We start from the raw sequence: 13,511 nt of genomic DNA on the forward strand, positions 1-13,511 counted from the left end.
AATAAAATAAAATTAATGATGGTTTATAAAATTTTATTAATAATAGTGACGACACCACTTTAATGTAATGTGATCTTACTATACAGTCTTTTATGAGTTGTATTACTTCATAATTATTCGAACACTTATTTTGCTTTATTATCTCACAAACACACAAAAAAAATAATCAGCGTTCTAAAGTATTGGGCGTTATTTTCTGAGCAATAATTTTGCCGTAGCCACCCCGACCACCATCATAATCAGTTCTATATTCGTCTCGAACCTGAAAAGATTATTTTTAGAAGTAAATTATTTTATATTGTAATACACTTAGGGAAAAAAACCCTAAATTTTGTCAATCCTACTAAGAAATTATCTATTTGAGCTAATGGTTATAAAATAAAAAGCTTTTATTTCCACAAGCATTTTGGTTACAACAAATTAAGTTAATTAGAAATATTTGTTAATTCTTGTGGTACCCTGTATGGGCAAAAGCCTAGAGCTAATGGTTAACCAAGTAAAAATGTAGTGTTAAGTATCTGCTTCCACAGCCACAGATTTAAACTATACTTAATGTTTAGTTTGCAGTAACAACAAAGTATTTTTATAAATAACTAGCTTTCCGCCCGCGGCTTCGCCCGCGTGGAATTTTGTCTGTCACAGAAAAACTTTATCGCGCGCGTCCCTGTTTAAAAAACCGGGATAAAAACTATCCTATGTTCTTTCCCGGGACTCAAACTATCTCTATGCCAAATTTCATCAAAATCGGTTGCGAGGTTTAAGCAGGAAAGCGTAACAGACAGACAGAGTTACTTTCGCATTTATAATATTAGTTGGGATTACCTGACCACCAGTCTTCCCCCGTCCATATTGTCTACCTTCAATAAAACCTGCATCCCAGTCACAACGGATAATTCTATCATCTAATCTTGTACCGTTTATGTATCTATAACAAAGCAAGTATTAGTAAAAAAGAGACGTTGTGTAAAGGTCCAATTTCACAACTGATCTGAATACATATAAAAATTTATTTCATTAGATGGATTAAGCAATTATAACATCCTATTGACAAGTTTAAGATGACTAAAAATTCTAGCAGACTAATTGGAATTTTACAAAATTCACAAGTTTTAGATACATACCTCATACAATGTTCAGAGTCTAATCTTGTATAGTATTCAACAAAACAGAATCCACATGGCGTTTTTTTGTACTTGTCTAGACCCATGATCACTCTTCGTATATCTCCGCATTTTGAAAAGAGTTCATAGATTTGTTCTTCGGTGGTGTAAAAAGAAAGGTTACCAATGTAAAGTGTTGATGTTGTTCGTAGCAATCGTTCTTGTTCACTTCTTGAGCCCTAAAATAACAAAATATATATGAAGCAATGTTGAATTTCGAATTAATTAGGCGTATTTCAGACTTTTCGTTGTTTACCTTAAAATGTTGGTCACGATAGGAGCTAATATCAACCGAAGAGTTCATGGAATCATAACTCCTCTTCATTGTTCAAGTTGCAAATATATAAAGCTGAGACTCTAAAAAAATTAAATAATGCTAATAATTCTCGAGAATAACGCCTAAAACGATCTACGTTTACAACAAAAATTGGGTCAACGCGACAGTGAAAAACAATGACAGTACTTTTTTTTAAATTTTTATGTCAATTTTCAACATAATCACGGCATTGGATTATGCTTTTATGGTAAAGTCGTAGTCTGGATCATATCGTATCGTATCGTATCGTACGTACGTACTCAATACGATTGAGTTTTCACAGAAATGATTTTCCCGTAATCCCGACCATTTCTGTTCTGGGTGAGAGAGACGATAGTAGCCGACGCTGCATGCAGCACAACATTTCAGAAAAAATACTTGAAAATGGCACAAATCAAGTCGACCTCGACGTGTATTGCCAACATCATCAAAAAAGAAGAAGAAGAAATAAAGTACGGCTAGCACGAAAACCTTTCGAGTTCGAATCGTTTGCGTATTCGAATCGCCTTCAAAAGATTTAATAAGAAAACTACAACAACTCCAGTGAACTTAGTATGAGAAATGGTTGCATGAAACTTATTTTGAGAATTAAAATTGACATGTTATCGTTTAATTCAAAGATTGAGTATCGAATTTTGTCGAATAGGCAAACGATTCGAACTTGAAAGTTTTTCGTGCTAGCCCTACAGGATGTAATTTTTTACAGATTTTAGTCAATTCCATTCCCGGGTGTGGTCAACGAATTTTCGATTTTATTACAAAATTCTACCCTATTACCCTAAAAGGCTCGGAAATATCTGTCGGAGGAAAAAAACTTAAACTTTTTCATTCATATATTTTTTCAGCCCTTCCAGAAGTTTCAGTATACCTACCTCTCATAAGAAAATAAGTATGTTAATTAAAACACGCATTATTAATATTATTATTTCTTTATGTACAATTTAATACTTAATAAGGTAATTATTTTAACCTATTAATAATATCTTGATAGTTATCTACATTTTAACACTCGTCAATATCATTAATAATACCATCTAAAAAGGTATAGGTACAATAAGATGCTGTCGAATCTAGTTTTGATAAATAAAGGAATGACTTTACGCATTTAACAATCACATGACCAACAACCGCAACTAATGCACGTTTTAGATCTACGATTATAGTGCACGAGTTGTAGGACTAGGGCAAAATTTATAAAAGTATTGAGCGATTTTGGCTGTAGCGCCGTTAATGTTCAGTATAATCGTAGTTCTAAGAATAACTTGGAAGCACTAAATATGGCTCGCTTGTTCAGAGATATTGGCAGGTCCGTTTGTTAACAGGTTTCTTGCGCAGGGCGGCGCGCACAGCCTCTTCAAACACCTCATTCATGTTGACGCGTTCCAGGGCAGAACATTCCACCAACTGCGCAGCTCTGAAATAAAATAATATAATAGTTTTATTAAAACATCGTAAAAAATCAGGTGTTAGGCTTACACCCTAATTAATTAATTAATACCAATTGTCTGCGAAGGTACTAAGTAGGTACGTACTACGTATGATTTGGGAATTACGAAGCTACCTCCTTGTCTGCTCTACACAAGCGACAACCGCAGTGCACACAGGACTTTTGTAGAAAAATGTACCACTTTATTCTTTAAATTATAGTGCGCCCAGGAATCGAACCTGTCATTCACTATTAACAACTTATTATATTCTGTGCTATTAAGGCTATTCACCGACTTTTATTACTTACATAAGTAAATAGAAAATGCACTTTGTCTTATGACTTGCCCTGTATTGAAAAAAGCTATCAGATGGCGATAGAATTTATAATTCAACCTCAGCAATCTCAATTTGTTAATCTTTATCACTGTGGCACGAGCTAAATGATAATTTTAGCTTCTATTTACAAATTACATTATTAGGGACCACCAATTAATAACATCATTAGTATATTATTACAATTCGCGCCTCTGTCGTCATTACGGTTGTCGCGCTGTTATCAGCGCGCGATAAGGCGCGATAGCAGCTGCCGGCACCCGCCTGATAACCCGCGTCAATTTCACTTAAAATTTGTTGTTTTCAGAATACAATAAAATACAAACTTATCTCTGCGATTAAAGGATGCCAATATTTATTGTTGCTGGTGATATGAACTAGCTCCTATCCTCCTATCAACAAGTTTTAAAAACTTAATAAACTATGTAAATTTTTAGGGCTTATTGCTATGTATAGTTACAAAGTAGGCGTTTTTGACTCAATTATTTAGAATTAGAGATAATATTTTTGGCTGCAGCTCAGCTTTATGTCCTACATATTTTTTCCTGTTAACTAGCACCTACTCAAATCTATCTAGTTTTTGTTGGAGAAAGCAATTAGCTACTATGCTGAGGCGTTTTATGGCCGAAAGGCTGTGTGGATTTCTAGAGCAGGGTTTCTCAAACTTTCGGCTCCAAAGTTTCCAGTTTAAGTGTCAGCCCCCACCTCCCCTTGGGTCTCTGCCCGTTTCTTGTCGCAAATGGAGTCAATTTAATCTATATCTTGTTTTATCTTTAAAAATGAAACCCGTTTTCCGTTGTCACGACATAACATGAAAACGGCTTGACCGATTTGGCTGATTTTTTTTGTAGTTTTCTAATACTCTGTACAAGGTTTTTACGGAAAAAAATATACCTAAAGAAAATCTCTACGCTAAGGCGGTACGAAGTTCGCCGGGTCAGCTAGTTACGAATAATTTTGGACAATATTTCAACCTTAATTCTACCCTTTACGTAAATCTTGTCGCGGACCCCCTGGTGTCGAATGGCAAACCCCTAGGGGTTCGCGTTGGTACCCCACTTTGAGAAACCCTGTTCTAGAGAGTTAATTTTATCTGCCTGCTTTTAGATAAATTGTGTATGGGACTCAATTTAAAGACGTAAAAAGGCAATTTTTTCAAGACTTACCGAATTTTCTTTTTTAACTTTTTTCCTTCCTGTGTCGTGATGACCGCTTTGCCGGACGCTCGCAAGTCTGTTTTCGTAGCTGAAACGTCATTAATATGATTTGTGAATCAATAAGAACAATGCTTATTAAAATATTGACCTTTATGCCGAATTAAGAACACAATACGAGTTCCTAAGTCAAAACAATAGCAGCTTGTATTTCGGATGCAAATAAGGCTCTACTGTCGATGTTTAAAACTTTTGATAATATTTTGTTATTAGTTAGCTAAATAGATAGCTAAAAAAACCTGTTGAACATTAATTTTAATATGTATTATTGAAGTTGTCCAACTAGGAAAAATTAATAAAATTAGAAATGAACCTAATAATGCTGAATTGATAGTTGATGACCACAACAAATGTGGATGACTTAATTCATCACAAGGAAAATTAATGCAATTTATGTGTTAAGTATCAGGAAAGACCGGTCCAACTCACAATACGTATTTAACATTTGTTTTAGCATTAATATTTTTTTATTTGTTTGCAACTAAGTATGAACGTGTAACGTAAGTCACACTACGTATTTTTACGCAAACTATTAAAAGGAAAATGAGATTTGATCGGAAGTTAAAACAATGTCACGCCCGTATTCACAAATGATAGCAAATCGAACGCACAGCGTTGAATAGAGCTCTGTGATTGGTTCCTGTGTCACCCACACTGTGAGTCCACTCGCACTGTGAGACCTCATAGTAATGTTTGTGAATACAGGCGTCCGCGTCAGATTGTCAGAGTCTGATGTTAAAGATTGACCTAAGTAATAATTTAATTTTGATCCCGAATCATTAAAAAAATAATTGGGCGCATCCTACTTAACTTTATTCGCGCTATAATTCGCAATTTCGCAAATTATCTAGCATCCCGTTTTGCACAATGGACAATTGGTTTGGTCAAGTTTACTACAAGTGAAATGAAACTCCCAACTGAGGTGAAGTCCCGTTCGTAACGTAGCATCGTAAATTGAACTTGATGTTTGACAGTAGGTAATTTATTAGGTAATACACGAGAGACATGCAATCGCCTAGTGTTCGGTAGGTAAGTAATTGGTAATGCGCTTCGAGATAAATAACATAGATACTTACCAACTAATACAATGGGCACTGAACTGCTAAAGTGGTTCAGCTCTGGGTACCACTTGTGTATGACATTCTCGAATGATGACCGGCTGCCCACGGAGTAGCATACCAGGAAGCAGCCAGTCTGCAATAAAGGACATTATTTGTAGTTACACACTTAATAAAATAGGCCACCATTGTAAAATGTAGAAGTGAACTTAGTAAATAGGTAAAGTAACCACGCCATCAAGTAAATATTTAAATACCAAACGTTTATCCTAATGCATTACATTTTTTTTCCCTCAATGTTTTTTCCGTTATTGTAACTGGATTGATTTAAATGACTCTTGATTACTAAATAGGTAGATACGATAGGTTTTGTATTAACTTAGGAACAGTTAAAAGTTAAAGGGGTTAAAATTAATGGAGGAATAGCAACATTATTGCACTTAGGTATACGTTAGAATTTCTTTCTATTGGTGTATTTAGATAAATAAATAAAATCGCACCTGGTTGTAAGATAGTGGCCTCAGTCGCTCGTAGTCCTCTTGACCCGCGGTGTCCCACAGCGTCATTTCGATCTCTTCCCCGTCCACGGTGATGAGGCCGACATAATTGTCGAATCTGATGACATTTTAAAGAAAATTATAGCTATAAGTATAGGAATTAGGTACAATAAATAACTTGTAGTAGAAATTCCCTTTGGCGCTAAGACCGCCTAATAACATTATGGATCGAAGATAGAATTCTAAGGAAGACGAAAAGTAGGTACTTATTCATCGCAGGCTTAGTCGCAGAACATGCAAAACAGAAAAGACATTTAATAATTTATAACCCCTCGTGGAAAAAATCTCCTTGCTGCAGTGTGTTCACCATAGTCCAGCGGCAGGCGGGATTCGAACCCGTGTTCCTCGAATCTTGATAGCATTGGGCTATTGACGAATCTTTTTATGTTCTAGTCTAGTAGGTAAACCTTTTTCTTTGTAGATTTTTGTAAACTTAATATTTAGATGCGATATTTTTGCATATTTTTAGTCCGAATAAATTAATACAATCAGATCATTTCCGAGTTTCGAGTTGTTTAAATCGCGTTTATCGAATTGGCTTTCATGCGGTGCAGTCAACGGCTAGAGGTAAACAGATCGTGCAAAACACCAACAACGGTCATTGATAGTGCAGCGCTCCGCGTGGGACCACGGCATTCGCAGCAGACTCGCAAGGAAGTCAGCCAGTCGGCCGTAGGCGTAGTTCCACAAGGAGGAAGCGGCCGAGTCCGCACAATACAACAATGCCGCGACGTATTTGACTTTATAAATAGTGCAGCCGCAATGCTGAGTACCTGTTAAATAACATTAGCACGGCTGGGACGTGACCGCTAATAATTGTTGCACTTGCAAACTTATCCTATTGATTTCTGGGAACTTTTAGATAACGACATATTGTTAAACTAATGTAAAAAGTATATCGTTACCTAATTAACAGTCTAGTTAACGTCTTACTATAGCAGTCGTTTGCAACTAATTAACTAACGAACATTAATGAATTAAGCCAAATGACTGAAAAAGTTACTACCTAAGTGATAAGATTTTTCATTTTTTGAGTTTAAACCACGTTCTACCTACTTACTTAAAGCTGTTTGTTAAGATCGAATTTTACAACTTTCGGAAGTTGATTAACTTATTTAGTTTGTTATAGTTGGTTGTTCAATTAAGTTACCTAAATTTCGCATTACGAGTAGGTAGTCCTACCAACAATTACTTAGGTACTTTAAGAAAACGAACTTCCAACAAAATATAGCAAGAGCAAGTAACAAACAAAAAATAAGGTCCAATCAGTTTTAATCAAACATTGTAGATTTAGATTAGTCACTCGCACCTCACTCACAGTAAATAAGAAATGACGTGAGGTTTATAGCGTAAATTCCATACGTTTTATAGTAAATGATGACGAGTGACGTCAGGCAAAATCAATTCGTCTTTTGAGGTGACGAACGATTTTCTATCAACATAATAATTAAATATCCCGTTTCCTTTTCTTGTTGCTTTTGCCTCTATTGGTAGTTAGTTGTTGTTAGCAAACATTAGAGCTGTATTTTATTAAGAATTAACGACCCGACTTAGCTTATCACAACAGGTTTTAAAACTTTATGAATTATTTAGGTATAGAACTTGGTGGTGGAGTCAATTTTATAATAAGAAGTGATATCACTTTTTAGACAAGTCATGATTTCTTATCAAAATTATCATCGTAGCCTGATGATTTAGTGCCCCATTTGATTTCGCAAGTAATTTTAGAAGTTAAACCAAATGATTAACCTAGTAATTTGTAAGTAATGTTATGATTTAACCATAGGATAACTGACTAACGAATGTGTCATACTTCAAGTAAACCCGGTAAATCCACCGTGGCTGCTAAATACAGTATATTTTGTGACGTCATGTCAGTTCTGCTGGTTGATAACGTCGTTACGGCATCCATCTGCTAATTTAGTAGCTCGGCCTCACGTAACTCTGGCGACGTTCTTGCCCCACTGACCCTTCGGTCAGCGCACTTCCCTACCCTTCTTCTGACCAACCTGACAACTTACACTGTGGGTACATATTCCTCAGGAAACTCGTTCTTCGTATACACGTAGAGTAGGCAAGTTTTGCCGACCATACCATCTCCGACCACTGTAATCTTTATTATTTTCTTCGTGCCCATAGTGCCGGCACGTCCGACGGAGTATCACAATTCACTGATATTGTTTTAAACACTTTAACTTTCAGTCACTGCATGTTAACAATACAATTTTATTTTACTAAGAAAATGTCAGTCCTTGACTATGTTATCACAGTGATGTAATTGATCTTATCAACTTGAAGAAAACACTCACGATAAAGCGGCAAATTGAATTGAAACAAGGCGCGCGCGCGCATTCACGGCCGACTGCAGAATGATTCAGTGAATACCTACTGGAGTGTTGTGCGATAAATGGATTTAGCGTCATGTAGCGGTGATGGTGTCTGCGACGATATTTTAATAGTGTTTAGTGCCCGTCGAGAGCCTCTGGACGTAATTAATTCTACAAACGTACCACTTCCAAACAGCGATACTTCCTATAACTTTAAGTGTTTACTAATAATACCGTATTTTTTTAAGAGACATCGGAAGTCGGGACACGTCATTGGGATTTAGTAATTGATTTTAAATTACCAATTAATTAAGTACCAATAGTTTAAGATAGTAACTCACGTTGGGAACTTCTGTGATAGGAAATTAGGAGCAGAGATTATTTTATTCTGGAAGAGGGATAAAAGCTAATAGTTTCCATAGGATGTGAAGAGCGAATATATTAGTTTTGTAGCAAACAAAATCATCGCGATAGAATTATACCCACCCAGACTGACTACATTCTATGGATTGTAAATTTATAAAATAATTTTATTTGATTCCGTGGTCTTTTCGCGAGATCCTCATGAGGTAGGATATTTGCGACTACTTAGGTATTTATTGAATCGAAATCGACAAAATATAGTATCAACAGGCAAGCAAGGTCGATGCTATTTAGAAAACGATCTTATTTTAAAATTCGTATCAGGTGGTGGTGTATAAGGTGCTGGGACTGGAAACATCCTGTATAATTTCTGGCCTAACATTTGAACTTTTGAAATGTCGGTATCCTAATGCACCAATATTTTTAAAAGATCTAATAGGTATTAGACCCTTTGAATTAACGAGGTTCTCTACTAAGCATGTCAGTAGGTACTCACATGCTTATTAGAGAACCTCGTTAATTCAAAGGGTCGATAGACAAGATCAGGCCCTTGTCCCTAGTTGTCGCCTAGAAAACGTTTTATTCTGTCAGACTTTCGAAGAATTTATTTATAGACAACAGTGGCGGATTTACCAATAGGCCAAGTAGGCCAGTGCCTAGGGCGGCAGATTTAGAGGGGCGGCAAATTTAGCAATTTTTTTTTTTCAGGAAAAAATAATATAATTATACGTATACCTACACAATCCATATATAAATAAACGATTAATAAACGCACTGTGATATATACTTAGGTACTTATGTGATCATGAATTTTAAAATATTCCAATAGCGTTTCAATAAAAATAAAATAAAAAACTCTTAAGTAACACAGGATCTTCGGAGCTTAGCACGAGCACCATCTCTCCACAACTTCGTGTATATTGTTTTACAGGGTAGGCCAGAAGAAAATTCACTTTTGAAAATTCAAGGAAACGAAAACTGAACATTTTTGTAGAACTTAAGCTATTGCAATTTAAAGGAAACTTAGTGCAATTTATTTTAAAATTTACTATCTTTTATAAATTTTATCGTACATGTGATTCCCTTGACGTTTACAACATTCGGTCAACATACATCAACATTTTGGAAAACTTTCGTAAGCGCTCCTGCACACGACGCCGCTACCGCGCCGCCGCCGCGCCGTCGCCGCGCCTTTGCACTGTTTATACGCGCCGCGTGAACACCGCTGCCACGCAGCCGCCGCGCCGCCGCCACGCCGCGCGCGAAATTATGCTTTGTTGGCGCGGTGGTGGCGCGGCGGCGGCGGTTTTACTCGGTGCGTATGAACAGTGTAGCGGCGCGGCGACGGCGCGGCGGCGGCGCGGTGGCAGCGTCGTGTGCAGGAGCCCTTAGAGATACCTCAAAATGGATTCAGGATGGATGAATGCTGCAGAGTTTTTGGATTATTAGAGTATACTCTGCTCATAAGGTAACCTCACAAAAAGAAGTCTGCTGGAATGAGATTAGCGCTTCTTAGAGGCAGTGAGATTTCACCACTGCTTAATTGGTATGTTGCATTACTTGCATTGAAAGGACGGTTAATTTTTGAGAGCGCTATACTGGTAGGCTGAAAAGCTTTTTGATTTCAAAGCTGCAAGATTTGCAAGGTTATGACCGGAGCACTTGGTTTCATCAAGATGGGGCTACGTGTCACACTTCAACTGAGAGCATTTAGATGGTAAGAGACATGTTCCCACAAAAAAATAATTTCAGGCAGGGGTGACATCTCCTGGTCACCAGGAAGCCCTGATCTCACTCCAGAAAATTATTTTTTGTGGTGTTACATTAAGAATAGAGTATACTTTTATAATCCAACAACCATGCAGCAACTGAAGCTGAGCATTCGGCAAAAAATTGAAAATAGGTTTCAAAGTAATTCTGACGAACGCATTCCAAGATTTTGATGTATGTTGATCGAATGTTGTAAGCGTCAAGGAAATCTGCTGGGCGATGTAATTTAATAAAGGTAAATTTAAAAATAAATTGCATTAAAAGACAATGACCAAAAATGTATGGAGTGTGGTCCAAATGTCCACCACTAACGAGACCTATGTAGTAAAATAGTCTACTAAATACTGATTCATTATAACCAAACCGCAATCAAAAATATGCTGTCAGTAAAAAGTTATGACTAAATGAAAACTCATGTTTTGTATACCTTTTCATCCGAAAAATGTTCTTGATATCATTCTATCCATTGCACATTTTGGACTAATCTACGCATGTTATGTCATGTCGCATGTGGCGCGGGGTTATAGATGAATTTTATTAAATATTATACTAGCTATGCCTACGACTTTGTACGAGTGAAAATAGTTTGAATAATATTTCCCATTTTTACAACTTTTGTCTTTACTGCTCCGCCCCTATTGGTTGTAGGGTGATGTTATTTATCCTAAAACCATCCTTGGTAAATGGGCTATCCATAACAAAAATAATTTTTCAAATCGGACCAGTATAGTTCCTGAGATTAGCGCGTAAACTAACAGTGTTTCAAACAGTCATAACTTTTTACTGACAGCTTATATTTTTTTCGTCCCATACTGAAAGTTAATCTCTATTTAATGGACTATAAGCCAATATAGGTCTCATTAGTGGTGGACATTTGGACCACTTTTGCTCATTGTCCTTTTCTTTAAATTGCAATAGTTAAAGTTCTATAAAAATGTAGGTCTGTACAGTTTTCGTTTCGTCTGTACTAGTAGGGAATTTAGTGCAATGATTTGTATGGAGACCCCTCCACTTTGGTATAGAAGGCTCATTTTTGCAACAGTGATTCTTTGGGTGCTCCTGAGTGGATTTCCGTCGGTAGACATCGGGAGCCCCCCCTGTGGTAGCAGGGGGAGGGGGGGCAAGTTTCCTTCCGCCGCGCTTCACTTTAAGGCCTATATCTTCAAAACTATGGGTATTAGGGCAAGTGTGGTATCATTTTCGGATAATTAAAGGATGGCGAATTCATTTCTAGAACAAACTTTTTGCCTTTTCATACAAAAAAATAGAAATATTGAGTAAAATTCACAAAAACCAAAAAGTATTTTTTTAAATAAACGTCGTTTACTTTTAAACCACTGGAGATAATCTAATAAAAAAAATATGACCTGAAAGCTACATTTATCAGGATTATAAAAATATAACATTGTATGGTACTTTTTTTTACCAAAAGTAGGTGAAAAAAATTTTTTCTTTAGGACACAGCGGGCGAATTTTATTGCGCATCGGAAAAAAATATTTATTTTATCCATTAATTCATACTATTTGGTTCATAAGCAAGCAAGGATTATTATTTTAGAATTTATTTAGAGTTGCTGGCACATCAATCTACCATAATTTGTATTTTTTCGTCACTTGATTTTGAACTCTATGTGTAAGACATAAGGTTGAAAATAGCTTAAATACCTTTTAATATTGAAAATATCATAAGAAGAAAGCACTAAATAAAGAACTTTAATTTGTCTAAACGTCTTAATGATTATTATTATTTTTAATTAACACTTATTTCTACATACTATTGTACCAGTGATTTAACGGAAAGATAAGTGTGAGGAAAATGAGGTTTCACAATCATAGTACGGGAGATATTTTTAGCACAAAGGTTACGGCTCTGACCGTTTTAGTTGTTTTTTTTTTCAGACAGCACCAGATTCTGCACTACTTCTTGCACTTACATCTCACCATTTCCAGGCAAGCCTCGGCAGCTACGGACAAACCGGTCCATGTAGGCTCCATCTTGCTATCGACTCTGGTCCACCCCCAACCAGTCGGGTAAAGGGAAGACTCGAGTCGGTTGCTTGCACCTAATCCTATACGCGAATCCCTTGATATACTGCCAGTAGCCAAGGCTGATACAAAGCTGCTGCTGCTGTCTGGGTTATCTTATGTAGGGCCTAAGCTAAGCTAGGTCTAAGCGTAGTCCACAGCGACCCATTAGGATCTTTATGCTCCATTTTTTTATTCCCTATCATCCAATAAAATCCTATCCATTAGGTGAATTAAGCGTCTGAGTGAAAGCCTTCTAAGTCTTCTGATGCCGGATATGCTGACCCAAGCAGACCCATCCTTACAGTATTGATTCATGGACCCCACATGTATTCCACATGCTCGAGAGCTGTCTTCTGTTGTTAGGCCCATTTTGTGGGACATGTGGTTCGTTCCATAATGCCCAGTTTGCGTACCAGTAATTGCTTGGGCTTAGGTACCTTTTATTTCCGCTTAATGAGTTTTCTCCATGACCCTGTGTTTCCCTTTAGGAATGATTTGGAGAGGCTTATCTTATATCGTTGGAGTTTTCCCATTCAGCACTGTGCTTCTTGGATATGGCCATATTATGGCCATGAGGTATGCCGTTAGATAAAGGTAAGTATCAGTTCTGACCCAATAGGTATCGCCTCTGACCCTAGTTTCGCTAGACTGTCGGCTCTCCCATTGCAATTGATCCGTGTATGTCCAGGTATCCCACATCAGGGACACTTTTATGCCTTCCGAGTTTGTTCATCTTTAAGATTGCATCTAGAATAATTCTAGACTCAACCTTCACTGAGGCGATGGCTTTTTGTTTGAATGCTGCCTGGCTGTGGATCAGGATGTAAATAGGTATTGCGTTTTTTACACCCCTGTTCTTTAGTGCACACATATTATAGCGTAGAATTCAGCTTGAAACAGATTAGGCTGTTCTGTTGGGATTTTGGTCCTCTTTTCTAGTCGTCCCTTGTTCAAGAT

The 13,511-nt window shown here is 36.9% G+C and overlaps 2 protein-coding genes across 2 annotated transcripts; both read right to left on the bottom strand.

Annotated features, from left to right (window-relative positions):
• Positions 1 to 16: 16 nt before the first annotated feature.
• Positions 17 to 1,627, bottom strand: LOC135082959 (nuclear cap-binding protein subunit 2). The gene is made up of 4 exons (XM_063977730.1): positions 1,417 to 1,627; positions 1,122 to 1,339; positions 823 to 925; positions 17 to 262 (listed from the first exon to the last, which is right to left on the bottom strand). Exons 1-4 carry the CDS (start codon positions 1,483 to 1,485, stop codon positions 167 to 169), a joined length of 486 nt encoding a protein of 161 aa, XP_063833800.1. The 5' UTR covers positions 1,486 to 1,627; the 3' UTR covers positions 17 to 166.
• A 759-nt stretch (positions 1,628 to 2,386) lies between these two features.
• LOC135082970 (ras-like GTP-binding protein RhoL) lies at positions 2,387 to 8,447 on the bottom strand. The gene is made up of 5 exons (XM_063977738.1): positions 8,088 to 8,447; positions 6,010 to 6,124; positions 5,528 to 5,645; positions 4,404 to 4,482; positions 2,387 to 2,890 (listed from the first exon to the last, which is right to left on the bottom strand). The coding sequence occupies exons 1-5, from the start codon at positions 8,201 to 8,203 to the stop codon at positions 2,767 to 2,769; spliced, it is 552 nt and encodes a 183-aa protein (XP_063833808.1). The 5' UTR covers positions 8,204 to 8,447; the 3' UTR covers positions 2,387 to 2,766.
• Positions 8,448 to 13,511: the final 5,064 nt, after the last annotated feature.

The sequence above is a fragment of the Ostrinia nubilalis genome, chromosome 2, assembly GCF_963855985.1.
Source record: "Ostrinia nubilalis chromosome 2, ilOstNubi1.1, whole genome shotgun sequence".
Taxonomy (NCBI): Eukaryota; Metazoa; Arthropoda; class Insecta; order Lepidoptera; family Crambidae; genus Ostrinia; species Ostrinia nubilalis.

Excerpts from the sequence above, each read along its gene's own strand:
- LOC135082959 (XM_063977730.1), bottom strand. The coding sequence starts at position 1,485 with ATGAAGAGGAGTTATGATTCCATGAACTCTTCGGTTGATATTAGCTCC. Across the intron at positions 926-1,121 it reads GACTCTGAACATTGTATGAG|ATACATAAACGGTACAAGAT; the intron begins GTATGTATCTAA and ends GCTTTGTTATAG. Across the intron at positions 263-822 it reads GGGGGAAGACTGGTGGTCAG|GTTCGAGACGAATATAGAAC; the intron begins GTAATCCCAACT and ends TAATCTTTTCAG.
- LOC135082970 (XM_063977738.1), bottom strand. The coding sequence starts at position 8,203 with ATGGGCACGAAGAAAATAATAAAGATTACAGTGGTCGGAGATGGTATG. Across the intron at positions 5,646-6,009 it reads GGCCACTATCTTACAACCAG|ACTGGCTGCTTCCTGGTATG; the intron begins GTGCGATTTTAT and ends CCTTTATTGCAG. Across the intron at positions 2,891-4,403 it reads AAGTTAAAAAAGAAAATTCG|AGCTGCGCAGTTGGTGGAAT; the intron begins GTAAGTCTTGAA and ends ATTTTATTTCAG.